General features: G+C 36.1%; 1 protein-coding gene across 5 annotated transcripts in view; it reads right to left on the reverse strand.

Moving 5' to 3' along the window:
* RNF38 (ring finger protein 38) overlaps positions 1–25,017 on the reverse strand; it is a 242,399-nt gene that overhangs the window by 92,426 nt on the left and 124,956 nt on the right. For all 5 annotated transcript variants that reach the window (XM_074200436.1, XM_074200439.1, XM_074200437.1 and 2 more), the window contains exon 2: positions 24,190–24,260. In XM_074200436.1, the coding sequence (XP_074056537.1) occupies positions 24,190–24,260 (71 nt within the window). The remainder of the gene's footprint in view (positions 1–24,189; positions 24,261–25,017) is intronic.

Consider the following 25,017-nt stretch of genomic DNA (forward strand, 5'->3'; position numbering starts at 1 on the left):
CCTGTATACATAAATAATATATGCATATAAATACAAACACATATAAATATAAACATTAAACTTATTCTCCTACATTTAATTAAACATCAAAGTTGCTAGCTATAATATTTATCAATGATGTAACAAACAATATAATAAGGAAATAATTATTTTGGATGAATCAGCTATGAGAGAGATTACAGCCAAAGGCATTACAATTTCTGTTCAACTCTAGAAACAATGGCCCAACTTTCAGGGTGCTTAGGATGCCAATTAAAATCTCTTTGCAAGAATTCATTTGATTTAGCAAATATCTGGAAGCTAAGGAGGGAATTGGGGAATACCTGAATAATATATGGTATATGAAATAATTTTATTGGACCATAATAAATGACTGAAAAGAAGTTTTCAGGAAAACTCTAGAAAGACTTGTATGAACAGATAATGGGTAAAGTAAGAACTGGTACACTAGTTTTTGCAGCAAAAACAACATAAAGACAAAAACCTCTCAAAGACTTAAGAACACTGACCTGGCTAGTGGTCAACTATCATCTCAGAGGACTGATGCTGAAGCCTGCTAGTCATCTACCTCCTAACGAAATGGTGATGGACTCAACTTGAAAAATGAGATATACTCATTGTCTGATCTTGTTAACTCTTGGACTTCTTGTCTCTTCTTTAAGGATTTGATTTCTCTCTCATCACATTCAATTTGGATCAAGGTACAACATGGAAACAAAGTAAAGACTGACAGATTGCTTTCCATGGGGGGTGGGGGAGGGAAGTAAGATTGGGGGGAAAATTGTAAAACTCAAATACTATCTTTAAAAAAATAAATTAAAAAAAAAGAAAAATGAGATGTACATTCTTGGACAGCACTAAGGTGGGAATGTTTTCTTATCTTATGTTTATTTGTAATAAAGGCTTTATTGTTCTTCTTTCTCAAATTGTGAAGTGGGAAGGAGAGAGAGAGAGAGAGAGAGAGAGAGGGGAGATAATCGGAATTTTTTTAAATGACAGAAGAAAACAGAAAGAAGGGGAGAAGGAATCACAGGCAAGCAAGACAATTGTGGAAAAAACATTATGAATTTATTATATGCTTAAATGAAAAGTAGAGTTTATATGTAAAAAAAGATTCGAGGATTCATGTACTAGTTTTTTTTTCTCTTCCCCCAAAGAGAGGACAATGAACTATAATATCTAATCTCCTACTTTATAGATGAGGAACCTGAGTTCCAGGGAAGCCAAATGACTTGCCCAAAATTACAAAGGTGGACCTTTGTTATGGAGCCTGGCAGATAGTTGAGTAGGAGCCAGCAAAAAGCACAACAAAACAAAAAAAACAACAAAAAAACTCGACTCTCTCACAGAGTAACTCCAAAAAGATTGAAGAAGAACAGAGGAGTTATAAGCAAATTTAAGGAAAAATTATAGTGGGAACCATTTTCTAGCAAAGAATATTAGTGAAGATGGTTTAGGCGATTCTTTCCAGTCTTTACTGCCATGCAAATCATTTGAGAACAAAGACTAAAAAGGTCATGCTAGAGCTAAGAAGCGGGTGGGGGTGGTGGTGTCATCTTTTTCCTAATTCACCCCCCCAACCAAAATCATTATACTTCCTTTAGTTTTTTATTTTTTTTGCAAGGCAAATGGGGTTAAGTGGCTTGCCCAAGGCCACACAGCTACGTAATTATTAAGTGTCTGAGACCGGATTTGAACTCAGGTACTCCTGACTCCAGTGCTTTATCCACTGCACCACCTAGCCACCCCCATACTTCCTTTAGATCTATTGTCTCTCTACCTTTGAATCTACAACTCTATTTCTAACTAGTTTCTGATCAGAACAAAACACCCCTCCCAGATTAACAATCTCTCCAGAATGAGAATGAAATTGTTTCACAAGATCCTTACAGAATATTTAAACTTTAACTCCAAGACATTACTTTTTTTTTTGAGGGGGGAGAGCAAGGCTATCAGGGTTAAGGGGTTTGCCCAGGATCACATAGCTAAGTAAATGGATATGAAACTGAATTTGAACTCAGATCCTCTTGATGCCAGGGTCGGTGTTCTATGCACTTTGCCACCTAGTTGCCCCTGACTCTATTGAGTCTTTTCATTTTATTTTATTTTGAATACTGATTATGAAAAGTACCTGTATCTACAATCTCTGAGGACAAGTTAATGATTTTACAGGTACATTTCTCCCCATAGAGAAAAATTTTAATTCTTTGAACATGATTTCACTGTATATCAAAAGAGGTTTGGGATCATGTGAACAATAAGATGGAAGACTAGATATTTTCTCTGATTCTCATGATTTTTCAAACTTCTCCCAAATAGAAAATATGTACTAAAGATTAGCTGACTCCATGACCTAGAATCCAAAAGAAGGAAAAAAAAATTCATGAACTGACATACAGGGACCCAGAGCTTGCTAAGTACCCCTCCCTCACCTATCATACTACTACGAGGGAGGCTGCACTAGCAGACCTGAGGACTTGACATCTATGTAGGAACTTGCAACAACATGGACCCCAGCTCTAGGTGGAGGAAGTCTACTTAGGAAGTGACACAGTCAAAGTGGCAGGTAGCTGCCCCTAAGAAAACTCCATCTAAGAGGACAGAGTCAGAAGATGAATAAGGAAAAAATCAAATGGGGGCAAAAAAGACTGAAATTATCAGACATCTCAGGAAGAAGAAAACTCAAAGGACCCTGAACAAAAGCAGATGAATCAACAGGGAAAACATTAACAATAGAAGGAAATATGGCCTCTAGATCTAGTTAATGAGTTCAGGCATCTATGAATAAATATTCCAAAAACAAAGAAAAATGATCCAAACTTGATGAGACAGAGAACCCTGTGAAATGTAAGGAAAGCAACACAATGTTTCTGAGAAGTTCAAAAGAGAAATGAAAATTATGAGAGCAGAATTTATGGCCTGTATAGCAAAAAATAACAGGCGGAAAAACTGGACTTGAGATGGCAAGTCTTACTGAAGAAATAAGAGAGAACTACAGATTAGGAATGCAAATACACAGAAGCGAAGGAGAATTTAGAAGAGAAGCAAAAAGCAATGACATTAAAAAAATATCGAGGGGCGGCTAGGTGGTGTAGTGGATAAAGCACCAGCCTTGGAGTCAGGAGTACCTGGGTTCAAATCCGGTCTCAGACACTTAATAATTATCTAGCTGTTTGGCCTTGGGCAAGCCACTTAACCCCATTTGCCTTTCAAAAAACCAAAAAAAAAATATCGAGAGAGGGAAGGGAAATAGGAAGAAAAATGTGGAACTCAAAATCTCACAGAAAATGAATGTTGAAAACTATCTTTACATGTAATTGGGAAAAAAACTAAAAAGAAAATATGATCATTATGCAATCTCAGAAGACAAAATACATAGAAACAACCTAAAGATCATAAGTGCCCAAAAATGACAGGACAAAAAAAACCCCTTAAAACCATAATGAAGAAATAGAACAGAACTTCTGAACATGGAAAATACAATATCAGTTCCAGGAAAAGAAAAAGCCAAGGTTGCAAACTCCAAGATATTACAGTAGTTAAATTTAACAATTAAATTCAGAAACAATGTGTTTTGCATTTCATCATGAGAAAGAACTTCAAATACAAAAGAAAGGAAGTTTGAAGAACTTAAGACCGTTCTGCACCCACCAAAAATTGTAATGTAATAATGTATGCCAAAGTGCTAAGGACTAAGGATTCAGTCCCAGGATGCCTCTCCTTGAAAGTTTGGGCTTAACTATAAATGAGAAAAGATGAACATCCAATAAAAAAGACATGTTTTTGAAACAGCTTTTGAAAGAAAAGGGGTGCAGCCAAGATAACAACAGGAGAAGATCCTCTCTTAGGTGCTCTCTCTCTTTCTAATATTCCCAAACCCACAAAATAAGAACTCTAACTAAATTTTTGAGAGACAGAGGGATCCAGTGAGGCACTTCTCCAGTCCAAGGTAACCTGGAAAATAGTGGAAAGGCTCCACTGCCCCATGGAGTTAGAGGGGTGGCCCGCCAGAGTGAAGGAGCTTCAGCCTCCTGAAGGCAGCCCCAGGGTGCTGGGAGAGCTCACCGCAGTGGGGCAGGTTCCTGACCTACACCCAGGAGAGCACCGGGAACAACTTGGAAGATCAGCAGGGGACTTATGCCAGAGCAAGCCATGAAGCCCAGCCCCCAGGGCACTCAGTGAGCAGCTTAGCCAAGGCAGCCCAGATCCAGGAAACCAAAATAGGTGGAACCTGTAAGCAGGAGCCCCCAAGCATGAGTGCTGAGCTTAGGTATGGAGTAGAGAGAGACTGCCAAGCTCGGTCCTCTGACCCTGGAACAGGACTCTGGGGCTGTGACCACATTCAAGTCCTGATCACAGCCTAGGCCCCCCCTCCATAGAACAGCAGGTCCCCCCACCTTAGTCCTGTGGCAGAGGGGTACACTTGTGGTCATTCACAGACCAGGAGGGAAGACAGAGCCTCACACACTGAGATCCTTGTGAGGTGTGTGGCCTAATAATACTCAAAAGCTCAGGAAGCACCCCCAAAACCAGGCACAGGCCAGGGAAATGGGTAAACAGAGAAAAAAGAGGCACATCATTGAGAAATAACTTTGTCTATGATCCCAAGAAGGATCAAAACACTCAACCTGAAGATGAGGAAGTACAAGCTCCTGCATCTAAAAGACTGCAAGAAAAATGGAAATTGGACTCAAAAAAGATTGAAAGAGCTCAAAAAAGATTTTGAAAATCAAGTGAGGGAGATAGAAAAAAAATGGGAAAAGAAATGAGAGATATGCAGGAAAAACATGAAAAACAAGTCAGCAGCTTAGTCAAGGAGATCAAAAAAAATGTTGAAGAAAATAATATGTTAAAAACCAGTATAGATCAAATGGATAAAACAGTTCAAAAAGTTATTGAGGAGAAGAATGCTTTAAAGACCAGAATTGGCCAGATGGAAAAGGAGATAAGAAAGCTCTCTGAGGAAAGTTGCTGACTTTAGGAGAAATCAAGACACAATACTTCAAAACCAAAAGAATGAAAAATTAGAAGAAAATGTGAAACATCTCATTGAAAAAACATCTGATCTGGAAAACAGATTAAGGAAAGATAATATAAAAATTATTGGGATACCTGAAAGTCATGATCAGGAAAAAAAGCCTTGTCCTCATTTTTAAAGAATTTCTACAGGAAAATTCCCCAGATATCCTAGCAGCAGAGGGCCAAATAGAAAGTGAGGGAATCCACCAATCTCCCCCCCGGAAAGAGATCCCCCAAAACCACCCTCAGGAATATTACAGCCAAGTTCCAGAACTCCCAAGTCAAAGAGAAAATATTACAAGCAACCAGAAGGACACAATTCAAATATCACGGAGCTGCAGTAAGGATCACAGAAGACTTAGCAGCAACTACATTAAAAACTCTCAGGGTTTGGAATAAAATATTCCGGAAGGCAAAAGAGCTCAGAATGCAACCAAGAATCAACTACCCAGCAAAACTGAATGTTCTATTCCAGGGAAAAAGATGGACTTTCAATGAACCAGGGGAATTTCAAATGTTCCTGTTGAAATGGCCAGAGCTGAAAAGAAAGTTTGATCTTCAAATATAGGAGTCAGGTGAAGCATGGAGAGTGGAGGAGAAGGGTAAAATATGAGGGACTTAATGATAATGAACTGCATGTATTCCTGTATAGAAAAATGATACTGATAATACTCATATGAACCTTCTCATTTAATAGAGCAGGTAGAAGGAACTTTTATAGATGAAATACAGGCGAGAGCTGAATTTGAAGACATGATATAATATAGTATAAAAATGGAGTCAATGGCTAAAAGGGAAATGTAATGGGAGTAAGAGAAAGGAGAGGTGGAATAGGTTAAGATATTTCATATAATAAATTTTTTTTATTACAATGAGCTATTGCAAAGATAGGGAAGGGGGAAGGCAAGGAGGAATGAGGGAACCTTCACTCTCATCAGAGGTGGCTAGGAGAGGAAACAACATATATATTCAATGGGGTATAGACATCTAGAATAAGAAGGAGAAAAAGGGGACAGGGGGAAGGGGGGGATGTGAGTGAAGGAGGAGAAGGTGGACCGTGGGAGGAGACTGGTCAGATGTAACACATTTTCTTTTTTACTTCTTGCAAGGGGCTGGGATTGGATGGCCTGTCTGGGACCACAGGACTGGATGGATGCTGGGCCTAAGGGGTGGTATGTGGGCTCAGGGTCTCTTGGCCCCAGGACAGGGATCTGTCTGCTGCACCACTCAGCAACCCTACAGCACATTTAAGAAGAGGGACAGAGTGAAAGGAGAGAGAAAATATAGTATATGGTAGTGGGGAGTATGTATGGAGGGAGTTGTGATGAGCAATGGCAATGGTGGAAAAATATGGAAGCAGCTTTTGTGATGGACTTATCATAAAGAATGAGATCCACCCACTACAGAGCTGAAGGTTTTGGAACACAGACTGAAGCACATTTATTACTATTAGTATTGCTATTGTTATTATTATTATTATTATTATTTGGGGTTTTCAGGGAAATGGGGTTGGGTGGCTTGCCTGGGGTTGGGTGGCTTGCCTGGGGTCGCACAGCTGGGTGATTGTTGGGCATCTGAGGCTGGATTTGGAGTTGGGTGTTCCTGGTTCCGGAGCTAATGCTCTGTCTGCTGTGCCACCTGGCCACCCCTACTATTATCATCATCATTATCATCATCATTATTATTATTATTATTATTACATTTTGGTTTTTTGTTTTTGCAGGGCAATGGGGTTGGGGTGGCTTGCCCACGGTCACACAGCTGGATGATTTTTGGGTGTCTGGGGTTGGATTTGAGCCCGACTCCAGGGCCAGTGCTCCGTCCACTGAATCACCTGGCTGCCATTATTATTATTATTATTATTATTATTTTATTTTATTTTAATTTTTTCTCTTTATTGCTCATGCGAGTCTATATTTTTTGGGGGGAGGGGGTGTTGTGTTTACTCTTGAACAAGAATATTTTAGTAATGTATAAAAAATCATTTGTACAAAAATCAGAATAAATTAAAAAAGAGAAAAAAAACTTGTCTTTTGTATACCCCAAATAAGAGAAACACAGGAAGAATGAAAATATGCAGTAGTCAAGGGTAGAATTGGCAACAAGGAAACAGTAAGAGCTTTCTTTTTAAATATATTCAAGGGTTGAATTCTGGAGGAGATATCAGTGGGGGGGTGCACCTGGGGTATGATGGAAAGGACCTGGAGACCCCTCTCCCAAAGATGAATCACTGCTTCTTTTGGGAGGTGACATTACAAATCGGAGGGTAGGTGAGGGGGAACTAGAATGGGGAAGAGATGTATGTAGGAAGATAGAGAGAATGTAGGAAGATAAAGAGGAATGTGATATGCCAGGGTCAAATCCAGTACCCACAGTGAGGAGAAGATGATCCCTGTGATCTTGGCAAGAAAAGAGACTAAGGGAGTCTGAGGCGAGGAGTGGTTGTAGGTGGGGAGGAAGTGAGGGAGACTGAAAAAGAGGACAAAGGAAGGAGGTTTTGCTTTGGTGGTAGCTGAAAAATGCTTCTTTGAGAAAAGAGTTATGATTTGTGAATGGAGATGGTGACCCAGTGCTGAGTGTGGCCTGGAGAAGTTTGTGTTTGAAAAGTCTACTAGTCCAACCTAGTGGGTGGTGGGGAGGGGGTTTGGCAAGAACTGGAATTTGTTGGGGGCAACTGGCCTTTGGGAGAATTTTGGGGAGATTACATGAACTCATGGAGGAAATTTTGAGGTCAATAGGGGAAAAATAGGTAACTAAGGGAAGGTATAGATAGATCAGTGGTAGGCCAAATAATTAGGGAAGGGTGGGGCCCTGCCATAGTCTCTCTGACACCTGCAATAACTAGTGTTTTGCCAGAAATGAAGCAGCTGGAAAAAAAAGAAACCAAGCAGAGGCAGAATCTGCCTGGGGGAAAAGCCTAGAACCGACACTTTGGAAGTTTTTCTGTGGTACTAAGAATACCAAGAAAATGTTTATAGAGGTCATGAACCAGAGAATGAGATTTAGAGCAAAACAGGATAAATTATGAAGTGTTTTATAGGAATCCTTCTGAGAAAGGAGCAATAAATAAATAATAATAATAAAATTAATGAACAAGACTAGAAGGGAAGGAGAGGAAGGGAGAATCTGCTTGACTGAGGTGTAGGAAGGGGTGTAAGAATTATATAATCAGAAAGAGAAAAGAAAAAGGAATGAATAAGCAAAACCTCAAAGGGAAAGAAAGTCCAACAAAAGAAAAAGGAGAAAGGATCAGGAATGAGAAGAGAGGGGTGGGAACAATGTCATCTTTAAAAAAATTTTTTAAGTAAATTAATTGAAGGTCTTATCTTTGCTGAAGAGGGAGGGCAATCATAAGCTGAAAAAAAATTACCCAATATTAGAAACATGCAGAGGAAACTATAAACCTAACTCTCAGTGTAGTAAGGGAACCCCTGGACAAGAACTGTACTGCTCAAATTTCATTACTTTTTGGTCATACCCTTTGGGGCAGGAGAAGCTGTAATATGTGGAATGCTACTCAGGTGTACTGAGTGCTGTCTTAGCCTCTCCTTGGGGACCCCCCTGTGGCATGCATATTGAATCCAGGTGTTTAACCATTCCTCAAGCATAACACTTGTGGAAGGAAATACATTTAAGCAAAAATCCAGGTGGAATCTCTTTGCTCCCAGCCTCACCCTAGGTGCTTCCTTTCTTCTCTTCTTCTAAGCTGATCGACCTGGTCTGGTCCATGCTGCTGGAACAATATGGCTCCAGCTCCATATGCCTTTATCTATGTTTTGGGGTTGGGTTTTTTTTTTTGGTTTTTGCAAGGCAATGAGGTTAAGTGACTTGCCCAAGGTCACATTGCTAGGTAATTATTAAGTGTCTGAGACTGGATTTGAATTCAGGTACTCCTGACTCCAGGGCTGGTGCTCTATTCATTGAGCCACCTAGCCACCCCTGGCTATATCTATGTTAATCTAAGGTTTTTTTTCTTTCCTTTTTTAGCACTTTAGCCTTTTTTTTTTAGGTTTTTTGCAAGGCAAATGGGGTTAAGTGGCTTGCCCACATGTCTGAGACCGGATTTGAACCCAGGTACTCCTGACTCCAGGGCCGGTGCTTTATTCACTGCCACCTAGCCGCCCCCACTTTAACCTTTCTTAAAACTCAACTCTGTTGATCAGCCTCTCCTTTTAAGAAATTCACTATCTTGCCACTTCTCCAAAAAACTTAATCTGTGAACTTTTTGTAGAAACCTGCAAACTTTGTAGTAATCTATAAATGTTTCTGCACCCTATGAATTTAAAGTCCAAGTCTTTCTTACTTCCTTGAGTCAGAGATTGTGGGCTTCACCCTCAAACAAACCCCCATAGGTCTCTCTTTAAGTTCCCTTTCCTGGATTCCATTTCCTCCTGTCTTCAATGTAACTTTAAATGTGAAGGGATTAAACAATTCAATAAAACGAAAGCCAGTGACAGTTTGGATAAGAAAACAAGACCCTGCAATCTGTTGTTTAGAAGTAGCACATTTAAGAAACAAAGATATACACAAAATAAAAGAGATTGGGGAAAAAAGCAGGATTACAACCCAACCATGGTATCTGACAAGGGAAAAACAAACATTCAAAAAATAAAGAGGGGGAAAAACAAGAAACTATATTATGTCGAAACCATTATCATTAATAAACTTACATACTCCAAATGCCTTAATACGTGTATTTATAAAGGAAATATTATCTGAGATAAAAGAAGATATAGACAGAAAGATGATTGTGACAGGAGATGTTAATATCCCTCTCTCAATTTTGGATAAATATAATAGATAAACAAAAGGAAAAATAGAGACTTAACAAATTCCTGTATGAACAAGAGTGAAAAGATTTAAAGTGCCTTCAAGGTACATCAAATTCACACTAATATGATATGTAACACATCTATAATGAAAAGTATGTTCTTTCAAAGAAGACTAAAAAAAATACAAGCCTAAGAACAGTAGTAATGATAGTTAAATATATTATTATGTATGGGCAGTACTATATATATGCACATATCAAAAGTACAAAGTAATAAATGTCATTTAACAATGACTTATATCTAGTAAGCATTTCTCTTGCAACAACATAATGCAACCTATTAAAAGTTTGGATGATTCTAATTCAGAAGCCTTTTGCCAACTATCTCCTCCTTTACCCCTAGGTCATGTGAAGAGGTGGACTTTGTCCCTGTCAAAACAAAACCAGATTTTGCACAAGTATTCCCATTCCATTCTGTCTCCTTTAGCAGATTACCCCCTTTATCATTCCTACTTTCTCACTAATCTTTAATCTCTCCCCATCTACTGACTGCTTTTCCTATGATTTATAAACAGGCTCATGTCACCCACATCCTCAAAAAATGTTCATTTGATCTGTCTGACCCTGTTAGCTATTGTTCTGTATCTCTTTTTATGGCTAAATTCCTTGAAAAGGCTTTCTATAATTAGTGACTCCACTGACTTTCTTTTTACTCTCTTCTAAACTCTGCAGTCTGACTTTTGGGCAGCTAGGTGGTGCATGGATAAAATACTGACCTCGAGTTCAGAAGGACTGGAGTTTGAATCTGGCCTCAGACACTTGCCACCTACTTAGCTATGTGCCTTAGCAACGTCACTTCATCCTGATTGCCTTGCATCCAGGACCATCTCCAGTCATCCAGAATCATATCTGGTCACTGGACCCAGATGGCTCTGAAGAACATGAGGCTGGTGACTTAGCACAGCCCCTGCCCCCCAATCAAATCCAATTCACATGCTTGTCATGGCATCACCTCCCTGATGTTGTGGTCTTCTTTGAAAATGAAGGACAAAACATTAAAAAAATTAGTCTGACTTTCAGCCTCATTAATTCAACTGAGACTACTATTCCCCAAATCATCAAACCCAATAGCTCTTTCTCAGTGTTCATCCTTTTTGACCCTTCTGAAGCCTTTGACAATGTCGATCACCCTCTCCTCCTTGTAACTCTTTTTTCTGCAGTTTTTTTTAATTACATTGCTCTCCTTTTACCACCTGTCTAACCACTCCTCATTCTCCTTTGCTGTATCTTCATCCAAGATGAAGTGTATCCACTACCATCCAAATAACTTTTTTCCCTCCTTTTACTTCTACATTATTTCATTTAATGATCTCATCAACTCCTTTAGATGAAATTAGATCTCTATGCAAAATCCCCAGAACTCCTTTTCTAGACATAACTAACTACTCTCTAAACTTGCAGTCTCAAACCTTCAATTATCAGCTGTTTCAAAATGCCTGTCCCATAGATATTTTAAGCCAAATATATCCCAAAACCAAACTTATCCCTTCTTCCTAACTCCTATTATTATCAAGACCACCACTATCCTCCCAGTGACTTAGGTTGATAATCCTTGACTAGTAATTCTCTTACACTTCCCCATCTGCTGTCAAGTCTTGTTTACTTTACCTTTATGACATGTCTCTTATTCACCCCTTTCCTCCAACACGGTCACCATCTCAGGCCCTCACTCTCACATGTCTGGACTACTACTGAAATGGTCTGCCAATTTGTCTGTCTCTCTCTTTTCCTGTCTATCCTCCACTCAATTATCAAATAAATCTTCCTCAAGTGCAAGTCTGACTATGTCACTCTTCCTTATTAAATAAACTTCAGTGCCTTCTGTCACCTTTACAAGCAAATATAAAAACTCACTACTGGCATTCAAGGCATTGCATAACCTAGCCCATTTCTATCCTTCCCTACTTGCTGTAACTTTCTCCTGCCCTCCTCCCCAGTGCTCTATGATCCAGTGACACTGTCTTTGTTGTTCTTCAAATAAATTCCATCTCTTGATTTGAGGTCTTTCCACTGGCTATTTCCCATTCTTGGAATTCTCCCTTCTGATCTCTATTTCCCAGCTTTGTTCTAGCTAAAATCCCATCATCTGCAAGAATCCCTTCCTAATCTTCCTCAGTAATAATGCCATCTCTCTGGATTATTCCAACTGATCCTGTATATATACTGTTTGTACATAGTTGTTTATTTGGTGTATTCCCCCAATAAACTGTGGTCTCCTTGAAAATAGGGACTATTTTTTTCTCTTCTTAGAAACACAGCACTTAACACAGAATAGTGACATATATTGATCTTTCTCCTCCTCTCCCTAAGCTGATGAATGATATGAGCTCATTATTAGCATTTGAAACTCGAAGACTTGCATCTTTATACTGGAAGTTTTAGAGTTAACATGCTGGGTAAGAAAAGTTTTGCATCTGGGTTCATCCTCTCTCCCTTTGATTGAACTGGCAAACCTGCTCAGTCCTAGTTAATAGGTTTCTATATGAAGCATCTACTTTACTTGGAGTCACACCTTTGTCAGAAGTTCTTTAAGCTAACTAGCCTTTGGGGTGGCTAGGTGGTGCAGTGAATAGAGCACCGGCCCTGGAGTCAGGAGTACCTGAGTTCAAATCTGGCCTCAGACACTTAATAATTACCTAGCTGTGTGGCCTTGGGCAAGCCACTTAACCCTTGCAAAAACTAAAAAAAAAAAAAAAAAAAAAAAGCTAACTAGCCTTCCACTTGTCTTTTTCAAAGTATAAGTTATCTTTCAAACATAGTATAAAAGTTCTTTTAGTATGTTTCTTTATATCCAAAATGCAAATATCTTGATTTCTTATAAATATAGACCTTTGGGGTGAGGGATGGCCTTTTAGTGGCTTCCTCATGAAAACATTCTTATACAAAGATGGTGAGAATGACCTTCAATAAAGCTCTTCTTGAATATCTCTTATCATTGTGGTTCACTGGGAAAGTAAAAATACTATCTGGTTTCCATAGTACCTGTGATTCTTGGAAGATGAGCTAATTTTAAGAACTAGAATGGCTCTCTTCCTGATTGGATATCTCCAAATTTGGTCAGAAGAAATGCTTAACAAGGTTCTGTAAAACATCACTTTTAATAGGATATAGATTAGCTATGACTAATTATAGTAATAGGGCATTGTGATTTTCCTATAGGATAGAGATTAGTTAAGAATAATTAGGATAGGGGTAGCTAGGTGGCACAGTGGATAGAGTACCAGCCCTGGAGTCAGGAGTACCTGAGTTCAAATCCAGTCTCAGACACTTAATAATTACCTAGCTGTGTGGCCTTGGGCAGGCTGCTTAATCCCATTTGCCTTGCAAAAACCTTTAAAAAAAAAAGGAGAAGAATTAGGATAACAAAGATTGAATTTGCTCTGCACTATTTGGGTAGTATTAGTAAAAAGATTGTGAGCTTGTCTTACCAGCCAATGGTGGGGTAAGACAGAATTTAGAAGTAGGATTAATATTATTATAAAAGTGGCCTGCAGGCTTTTTTTGGGGGGGGGGGACACTCCCTGGTTGATGACACTTTAACAACAGGGAGCTGGGTCCCTCCTCATGAGAAGAAATAAAGACCTTGCTGGCTCTCTGACTCACGCCAAACTCGATTCCTATGGTCATTATCCCACACATTTGTTCTACCTCACTTTTCAATTTCTTCTTCAGTTGAGATATCTCACACTGGAGGGTGTGTTGGTGCATTATCTTCTGTTTGCAGATAATTGTGCACTCTCTGAAGCTGACATGCAACAAAGTATGGATTGATTTTCTGCTGCTTGTGCTAATTTTGACTTAACAATTAACACCAAGAAACTCCATCAGCCAGCAACGAATAGAGACGTTTTGAATATTGTGGATAAGTTCACTTCCCTTGGTAGTATACTTTCCGGGGGGGGGGGGGTACACGTTGACAATGAGGCTGTCCATGTCAGAACTAGCTCAGTATTTGGGAGATTCTGAAAGTGTGGAAGAGAAGAGTACCAAGCTGAAGGTCTATAGAGCCCTTTCTTGACCTCATTGTTGTATGCCTATGAAACCAGCCCAATCTACCAGCATCACCTGGAAACTAAATTGCTTCCATTAAAGTTGTCTTAGGAAGATTCTGAAGATCACCTAGCAGGATAAAATATCAGACAATGATGTTGAGTTAAACTGCCAAGCATTCAAATAGTACTACAAAGAGCCCAACTTTGATGAACTGACTATATTATTCAAACACCAAATATATGCTTGTCAAAAAGACTCACACACAGGGAAAGTGCTCATAGGGGTTCAGAAAAAGTGATACAGTAACATTTTCATGATGTCTCTTTAGAACTTGGAATTAATTCTGCAGCATGGGACTGCCCGGCATGGCGTGCCCTCATGAGAGAGGGCGCTGTGCTCTATGAACAAGGCAGAACTGAAGCAGCTCACAGGAAACATGAGATGCTTACATTTAGAGTAAACACCTGGTTGTTCACCTGGAATGTTTGTGTTCCACCTGTAGCAGAGCATTCCAAGCTCATATTGGTCTGATCAGTCATAGTTTGGACCTACTCTAACTTGTTTCTAATATAGGGATGTCATTTTGATCCTCTTCAATAACAAAGGACAAAAACCAATCAATATTCTTTAAACACTAATTTTTCAATAAAGCCTAAATCGTTTAGTATTTGATTTAAAAAAAAACAACTAAACCTTGGGAGTTTCTCAGCAGTGGATATCTGCTTCCTCTAAACCAAGTGATAATTCTTTCAAGGGCACTTGTCCTATTTATGGGCAATTATTTGGTCCACGTTTTAAAGTGGAAAAATAATTATTCTTCTCTGCTTGTATCATGATGGTCAATTTTATTTAAAATTGCTGTAATCTGACTGATGAGGTTGTCCTTGCTAGTTTTTAGGGTCTGAGATGAGCTTCATCCTTGATCAAATCTTTATTTTCAAATATTAATTTGCTTATTTGCCAATTCTGTAGTCCTCTATCAAGTGTATTCCTCACTCCTCTGTTGATCTAGGACATAGTTGTAACACAAGATAATACTGTTTCTTTACTTTGTGATAATTTTGTTTAAGATTGATATGTCCTCTGGCTTTTCTGTCTTCTGTCTTTAGTAATACAAAGATTTTCCCGCCTACAGTGCCACTTTGCCACAAATCTTTGTGAACTTTTATATTTACAATCAATATTATCGTGCAACTCTCTTGTTATGTGCTTGTATGTAGCCCAAAGGACTAGGTGAGGTTGAATCTTCTCAGACAGTTTTGTGGTCCCAATCCATCCTTTATACTGCCATCTATGGATTTTTTTGAAACTGAACAGAAGTGAGTACAGATGAATGACAACTGGATATTGTTTTATCTCTCAGCTCTATCTCAAGTCATTACCCACTCATTCCAGACTAACCTCATCATCTTCCTCTAGCTTTACTGCTCTCCTCCTTAAAATGGCATTCCCTTGGGGCAGTTAAGTTGCATAGTAGATAGACCACTGCCTGGAGTCAGGAGGTCCTGAGTTCAAATGTGAACTCAGACACTTAATTATCTAGCTGTGGGACCTTGGGCAAGCCACTTAACCCCATTGCCTTGCAAAAACCCCAGCTTTCCCCTACAAAATCAGTAGACACTTTCCCTTTCTATCAAATGATAATTTTAACAAAGGAATCATAAGCTTCTCTTGGCAACTCAGAGACACTAAAACATCTAATATTAGAAAGGAGGTCTACCATCAAAGGATAAGCTGTTCCCCCATCCCAAATCCAGAAGCTGATCTTCTGAGGGAAGTTAATTATTTATCTTTGCTAACTGAGATGCCAATCAAGTCCAAAATAATTTTGTTACCTTGTGGATCTAAATTTTTCATGTTTGTTCCCTGGAAGGAACTTTACAAGAAAAGTTATCAGAACTTTATCAATTTCTAACTGACTTGAAATGTCCTTCTGTAATGATAAACCAACTTTCAGCAATACCCACAGGTATTACCTTCCCTGTTCAACTCCAGGGGTAAATTTACCCATGGGGAGTTATCTCATTCTGCTAAAGGGATCTAATTCTGCCCTTATCAGATGAATTATAAAGAACTCTCTAACTCCAGAATATTAAAAAAGTTAGCTATAACAAACCTTTGGAGAAAACTGAATGGAAAAGAAAAGAATATACATTTTTCTCAGTAGTACATGGTACTTTCACAAAAATTGACCATATATTTGGGGCATAAAAACCTCAAAATCTAATGTGAAATTGAAGAAATATTAATGTATTCTTTTCAGAAAAATCTGTGGTATATTAATGTAATGGAATATTGTTGTACAATAGGATATAAAGGCAGATTTCAGAAAAATCTGGAAAGACTTGTATGAACTGATGGAAAATGAAATGAGCATAACCAGGAAAACAATGTACAGACAATCAGCAACATCTTGTGATGATCAACTATAAATGACTCATCTCTTCTTATCAACACAATGATCCAATACAAATACAAAGGACTCACAAATGAAAATATTATTCATATAAAGGAGTGATGGACTCTGAATGCCGATGGAAACAAATTATTAAAAATTATTTTAAACTAAAAAAAACCTCATGGTTTTTTCCCTTTTGATCTGTTTCTTCTACAACTGAGACTAATATGAAAATAAATTTTACATGATAGCACATGCATAAACTATGTCAAATTGCCTACCATTTTCAGAACAGGGCAGAGAAGCAAAAGTAAGAGAAAAAGTTGGAATTCAAAATCTTGTAAAAATGAATGCTAAAAATGTTCTTGATATGTAATTGAGGGAAAAAATAAAACACTATTAAGAAGTCTCTTTAACTAAAGGCTTCAACTCCTCTGATCAACTCCTCTTCAAAATAAGATATGTAAAATAATTTTCCAAGTGCTATATAGTCAGTTTATCTGGTATTCTTTCATGATACAAAAATCAGGTGATGAACAGAATATTGATTGGTCTCCCCACCCCTGACCTTATTATGAATTTATTTTCAATATCTCCATTTTTTTCAATTTCAACTTGCTTATTATATTCTTATTTTTATTCTCACTCTTAAAATCAGGTGATCATATGAGTTTCCAGTTCAAAAATAATACAATATAATATTCATTAAATATGCCAACTTCCTTTATTTCCAAGAGTGACAATATAAAAATTATATTTGGCAAACCAAAGATTGCTAAAGTAATTAAACAAGTAGCATATTCATTAATAAGCAATTAATGTTGTACACAATTAATATATATATAAAATAAAACCATAAATCAAACAAATGAATGCCATTAATTGTCAGATGCAATGTCAGTCACTTTGCATCTATAATGCTACAAATTATAAGAGGTAGATAATGAAAGAAAAATTCTGTGATAATTTTTTTTAAATGATAAAACCTCAAACATGTGTTAGAGGGTTTGAGAGTAGACCATCTTTTAGGGAAGTCTAGGTGGGATGATCAGCTTTTTCTCTACTTGCTACTAAATCATTTTCCTTATTCCTTCTAATCCTAAACCCTAAGACAATCAGGAAAGTAAATTATGAGGGGAGTTAAAAAGGAAAGAAGTAAAATGTAAAAAATCAGTGAACAAGATTGGAATCACTTCAGTAACAGATAACTATGACAGATCCTACTCCATGTCTTTCCCTAGTTTATTCTTTCTTGTAAAGGAGATAGGGCAGGAAACAAGAAAAGGAAAAATTATAAGACAGATTATGATGATAGAAAATCTTAAATTCATCACGTCCAAAAAAGAACTCATTTTCTTTCAACCTTCCCCATCTCCTATCTTCCCTATTACTGTATAGGGCTGTAACATTCTCCCAGTTCCTCAGGCTCACCCCCAGGAATCCCACTGGTCTTCTTACTATCTCTCACCCCCATATGTGAGCTATTACCAAGGACTGTCAGTTTCACTTTTGCTCCATCTCTCAATTGCTACCTTCTTTCCTCTGATACTATCACCCTTCCAGTGCAAGCTCTCATCACTTTATTCCAGGATAAGTGCAACAAATCTGCTGGTAGGTCAGCCTACCTCAAGGCTCTCCCCATTCCATTCAGATCACCTCTCTAGTGACTTCCTATTGCCTCTAGGAACAGATATAAAAGATCCTGTTTGGCATTCAAATTTTTTCCTAACCTAACCCCCTACCCCCTCTCACCCTTTCGGTTACCTTATACCTTACTTTCTGAATGCTTCACCATCAAGGCACCCATTTCATGCCCAAGGTGCTTTCTGGCTGCCCCCCATATCTCGAATGTTCTCTCTGCTGTACTTTTCCTACTGACCTTGGTTTCCTCTAAGTCATAACTAAAATCCAATCTTCTATAGCCTTTCTCAATTCCTTTTCATTCTCTAAAGTCTTTCCTCTGTTAATTATCTCCTATAGGGACAGTTAGGTGACACAATGGATAGAGTACCATCCCTGGAGTCAGTAGGACCTGACTTCAAATCTGATCTCAGACATTTAACACTTATTAGCTAACGTGACCTTGCGCAAGTCACTCAATATTGATTGTCTCGCATCTCCAGTTGGCCTGATTCATATCTGATCCATGGACCCAAAAGATTCTGGAGGAGAAAGTAAGATTGGTAACTTAGTATAGCACTCCTTCACTCAAATCCAATTCACTAAGCTTATCATGGTATTACCTCTCTAATGTCATAGTCTTCTTCAACAACAAAGGACAAATCATCATCACCACCACCACCACCACCACCACCACTACCACCATCTCCAGTTTATCCTGTATAGAGCTTATTGGTCCATATATGTTTACTTGTTTTTTAATCTCTTTAGATTGTGAGTTCTTCCACATGTTCCAAAATATTCATAGCAGCCCTTTTTGTAGTGGCAAAGAATTGGAAATTGAGAGGATGCCCATCAATTGGGGATTGGTTAAACAAGTTATAGTATATGAATATTATGGAATACTATTGTTTTATAAGAAACCATAAATGGTCATACTCTTGAGAAGCATGAAATGAATTAAAGGATCTTATGCTGAGTGAAGGGAGCAGAACCAAAAGAACATTCTACACATTAACACCAAAATTGCGAGCTGATCAAACTTGATGGATGCGGCTTCTCTCAGCAGTTCAGAGAGCTAGAACAACCATAGGAAATCTGTTGTGGGCAATGCTATCCTCATACAGAGGAAGAAAAACAAAACCAAAAAGCCCTTCAGAATCTGATAAATACTACATTTACTTTTCTAAAAATTTTCTCTTATGTACTTCTTGCCTTTAATCCTAATTCCTCATAATGAAAATGACCAATCTGTAAAAATGTTTAACACAAATGTATGTATGTGTATATGTGCAATATTCACCTGTTTGCTGTTGAGGGAGGGGATGGGAAGGGGGGGGTAGAAGGAAATTATGCAACTTAAAAATATAAATATGCATCTGGATTAATGTTGAAAAACTTTCATAACATGTATTTGGAAAAATAAAATAACAATTAAAAAAGATTGTGAGTTCTTTGAGGGCAGATATTGTTTTTTGCTTCTTTGTATCCCCAGTACTTAATATAGTTAAACAATATTAAACTGATTGATAAAAAAATCATAACAGTGAATATAAATTAGGTGAAATCATTCATTTAAAAAATGGGAGAGTAGTAGAATGGAATGAAAACAAAATCCAAAAATAAATCAATTATAAAAGAAATTCACTTAAAACAAAGATTCACATAGAGGAAAGATTAAGGAATGAAGAAGAATTTATCATGCAAATGAAACAAAAAGCAAGAATAGTCTTGATTCCACAAAAAGGAAATTTAAGAAAAAGATGAAGTGATAATGATATAATAGTAACACTTATAGATGTATCAAATGGTACCCAGTATTTAAGTACTTAAAAATAAAAGACAATCAAATTGCAAAGAGAAATAATGAAGTGTCCCATTAAAGACCTAGAAAATTTAAACAGAAATATAAAGAAAGAAATTAAGGGCCCTGTTTAACATTTCTGATAATTAGTTATGTTAACACTGGTTATTACTAAATGAGAATCAAAGGATATGCATAAAAACTTTCCCAAAATAGCCTTATATATGTTATCACATAAAAATGCAAACAAAAGAAGGAAATGTTAAACACAACTTATTGACCACAATGAAATAAAAATTACAATAAAAAAGGTAGTTAAAAAAAGGAATTTAATTATTAAGTGAACAAAATTAAAAGAAGAATATGAAACTTTTAAAAAAGAACACAGAAATAATAGAACCTTTCAAAGAAAACATTATCAGTGAAACTATATAGCCAAAACCTCTAGTATACAATGAAAGCAAACATTTCAGGAAAAACTAAATTTATAAAAATCTTCATCAACATAAGAAAGAAAAAAATCAATAAGGTAGGTATGCAACTGAAAGAAAACACCATAAAAGCAAAAGTTGAAAAATCCCAATTTATCACAGAAATGTAAATTCTGAAATTAAAGAGATAAACAAAACAAAACCAAGAACACCAAAGAATTGTTAAATAAAATTAAGCTTTTTAAAAATTAAGAAAATAAACAAACTCTTAGCTTATTTAATCTTTAAAAGAGGAAAATTAAATCATATTCAATACTTAAAAGGGAGCAATCAGAACATGTGAAAAGGAAGTTTAAAATAATTATTTCAATCTACTTTACCAAAGAAAACTGAGTAATAAATGAAAAAGAATTATTAATTGCAAAAATACAAAATGCCCAAATGAATAAAAGAACTTGAGTTAAAATAGCCCGATCTCAAAGGAAAAAAAAAAACCGAACCCAAGAAAACCCCAGGACCATACAAATGAACAAGTGAATTCTATCAAATGTTCAAAGGAAAAAGAACCCCACAATCATACGGCTATTTGCAAAAAACAGAGGGAATCCTACCAAATTCTTTCTGTGAGACACAATCCCGAGATCTAAGCCAGAGTGAGAGAAAGCAAAGAGAGAAAATAGACCAATAATTCTCATTAAACTTGATAGAAAAATACTGAATTAAATGTGCAAAGGGACTTGGCAATAAACTAAAAAGATTATATGATATGATCATTTAAAATTATGTCCAGAATAAAGAATGTATTCAATGTTAGGAAAAGTTTCAAGATCAGAGATCATATTATAGCAACAAAAGCTAAAAATTAGAAAATCATGATCAACAGATTCAGAATAGATTTTTGACGAAATATAACATCTCATATGTTAGAAACAGAAATGAATGGATTTTTCCTTAGTATAGATAACAGTATTTAACAAAAACATTCTTTAATTTACCTAAAAGAGAAAAAGCCTTGGGAGCCTTTCTAGTAAGATCAGAGGTAATGAATGCAAAGATGTTCAGTGTTATTTGATATTGTTCTTGAACTTTTAGCTAAAACAATAATGCCAACAAAGAAATTGAAGAAATAAGCTTAGGTTTAAATAAAAAGAGAAATAAAATTATCTAAAAATTTCAATAAACCAGAAGGATTTAAAATAACTTCATAAAACATCTACTTTTTCTGTATATCACCAAAAATAAATAACAGGAAGAAAAAGAAATTGGATTCAAAATAATTACACAAACCAAAATACATAAAGATATTATGTGAATTGACATACAAAATAATTATTTATAGAAAGAAATGAAGACAAATAATTGGAGAGATTAATTGCTCAAGGTTGGGCTAGATTAGTATAATAAAAATGACATCACTTCCTAAATTTAATATATAGTTTTAATACCAAACCAATCTAATTTCCAAAGTGTTACTTTATAGAACTAGGCAAAAATAATAACAAAATTTATCTAGCTAAAGATCAAGAATTTCAAAGGAAATACAGGGGGGGGAAATGAGAATACAATGAGATCTAGTAATATTGAATACCTAATTATACTACAAAGCAATAATCACAAAAACTATTTGGTATCAGTTTAAAAAAATTACAAAAGTTAATTAGTAGAACATATTAGGTAAATAAGCTCCAGAAGCAATCAGTCACAGTAACTTAGTGTTCAATAAACACAAGCATCTCAACCATCAGCATTAGATTTAGTAGTTGATTAAAAACTGCTTAGAAAACCTGGAAAATAGTATGGCAGAAATTAGGTTTAGACAAATAGCTCACATTATGTATCTATCATATTAAGCACCAGATGGATATATGATCTAAATGTAAAAGGAACTCTCCTCTCATAAGCAAATGGGAAGACAAAGGAAGATGTTCTGTCTGCTCTATGACCCCATTTGGGGTTTTCTTGGCAAAGATACTGGAGTGGTTTGACATTTCCTTGGGTCACACAACTAATAAAAGTTTGAGACCAAATCAGAACTCGCAAAGATGAGTCTGTCTGACTCCAGAACTTGCACTCTATCTGATACACCACCTAGTTGCTTTTTAACAAGTATACATAAAGGACAAGTGATATAGATCACAAGAGATAAAATGGACAATACTGATTACATCAAACTGAAAACTTTTCACATAAACAAAATCAATAGCACATGTAAAGATCAAAGTAGATATTATACATTTGCAAAGTACTTTGCAAATTTTAATGTATTATCTAAATATTGATTTTTAAATATTGATTCTTCCTATTTTATGAAAACATGCTCCAAATCACACAGTAATAAGAAAAAAACACATTAAAACAAATTTGAAGTTCTAATTAACCAAATCTATCAGACTGAAAAGAGAATGAAGAGAAAAGAAAAGAAATGAAAAGTGCTACAACAGGAGCTGGGGAAAGAAAAGTGTACTAATCCACTATTGGTGGAACTGTGAATTAGTTCAACTATTCAGGAAAATAGTCTTTAACTATTTCCACTAAAATGTATCTAACTTTTAATTCACTGAAAATTATACTATTATACTACATACATACCTAAAAATCAAAAACAGAGGTGGTGATTCTGTGAATACAAACAGGACTTGGGAGTCAAAAAGACCTGAGTTCAAATCTTGATTCAGATACATGCTATCTGTGTAACCCAGGACAAGTCACTTAATTTTAGCCATTATCCTACTGTAAAACGGGATAACTAATAGTATCTATCTCCCAGGGTTGTTGCAAGGAGAAAGTGAGATAATTGTAAAAAGCTTAGCACATAGGAAAAGTGTTTAAAAATGTTAATTTTGAGGGCACTTAGATATCTCAGTGGATAGAGCACCAGTCCTGGAGTCAGGAGTACCTGAGTTCAAATCTGACCACAGATACTTAATAATTACCTAGCTCTGTGACCTTGGGCAAATCACTTAATCCCATTGCCTTAAAAAAAATTATTTTTTTCCCTCTTTTATTTTTTTCTTCTATATGTACAAGAACATTTATAGCAGGTCTTTCTGTAGTGAAAAAGAACTGGAAACAAAGTTTCCATTAATTGGAAAAAATAATTTATAAATTATGTGAGAAATGACAAAATGGGCAGATTTGGAGAAAGCTGGAAAGACTTAAATGAACTGATATTGAGTACAGCATTGAAAAAGGAAAAGATGTTAGAAATTTAATTAGTACAAACATCAATCATGACTTCAGAATACTGATGATGAATCCTGTTATCCATCTCTTGGGCAGGAGGAAGTGGACTGAAGATACATTTTTAGACATGGTCCATATGTCAGTTGTTTTGCATATTTGTTACAAGTAAGAGTTTTTTAATACTTTAAGAACTTTGGAAAGAGTGGCTGGATTATGATAATGATACAAAAAATTTTTTTAAAAGAACACCAAGAAAATAATTTAAAATACCCTGAAGAGAAGAGAAAGAAGTTCAGAAGAGGGTACACAGAAGCAAGGAAGTTTTATATACATTATTAAAATACATACACAAACATACCCTATACCTAATAGAAGGTCATAGTTTCATATACAAATTTTTTTCTGCTTTATTTTTGTACAAAGAGGTATTTATCATAGTTGTCAATGTAGAATTCCACAATAAAAAATTTAAATTAAAAAAGAAAACCTTGAAGGTTATCTCCAATTATGTAATAACAGATTTTAGAAATAGTTTTCCACACTAGAAGGGCAAATGATATATGAAAAATAACCCTACATCAAAATAATTCTAAGGTAGTTCCCTTAAGATAGTTTATAACATGACAATGATGAAGGACACAGGAGGAATTCTATTTATCCCTTAAAAATCAGATTTTCTGGAATAGCTGACAAACAGGCAAGGAGCTAAATAAGATGCCAGTAATTCCTTCCTCATCCCTTCATTTTCATCCTTTAGGCAGATGCTCACTACTCGGTTTTATATATGTATATGTATATGTGTGTGTATATATATATATATATATATATATATATATATATATACATATGAATAAAATAGAAACTAGGGCATCATACATTTCATCCAAGCAGCCATTTACACAGACCTCACCTTGTCACTGTCCTCATTACAGATGTGGTCATGATGTATTGTCTGGCATTGGAAAGGGGCACCAAAATTACCTATAAGAAAGGAAGGGAAAGGAAAAAGGAGTCAACAATATTGCAAACCCTCCATCTCTAAAACATCAAAATATACAGTCAAATAACTGCAGTAATCAGAATATTTTTTTCCCAACAAAAGAAAAGGCCATGTATAGAAATCTCAAATTTAAGTCACTTAATGGACTAAACTGCAGACTTTTTTTTGCATTCTACACATCTTTTCTAGATTTAAAAAATTTGCAAGTAAAAAGGCATTCATGGCATTCAGACTGGCAAGATAACAAAAAAAAAAGGAAAATGAAGAATGTTTGAAGAATAGCAGGAAAAACAGATTCAGGGATTCATTTTGTAGGGGCTATGGATTGGTCCAGGCATTGTGAAAAATAATTTGGAACCAAACCCTTAAAATTATTTAAATATGCAGCAATATAACTTGATCCAGCAATATAACTTACTAGCTATATACCCTAAAAACAAAAATAATAAAAAGGATCTATATGTGCAAAAAGTATTTATAGCAGCACTTTTTGTAGTGGCAAAATTCTGACACTATAAGAAATTATGAAAGGAAAAGTTTCAGACAAACCCAAGAGAATTTACATGAACTAACGCTGAGTGAATTAAGAGAACAATTTAATACAATTACTTCAAACTGCAAAGAAAAATAAATTTCACAGGATGGGAAGAGAATTTAGAAATACTCTATTAAAATAAGTTTAAAAAACTATATTGGGGAAAAATGTAAAATAAAAGATGAGATAGGATTGCTGTTTGG

The sequence above is a fragment of the Macrotis lagotis genome, chromosome X (genome assembly GCF_037893015.1).
Source record: "Macrotis lagotis isolate mMagLag1 chromosome X, bilby.v1.9.chrom.fasta, whole genome shotgun sequence".
NCBI lineage: Eukaryota > Metazoa > Chordata > Mammalia > Peramelemorphia > Peramelidae > Macrotis > Macrotis lagotis.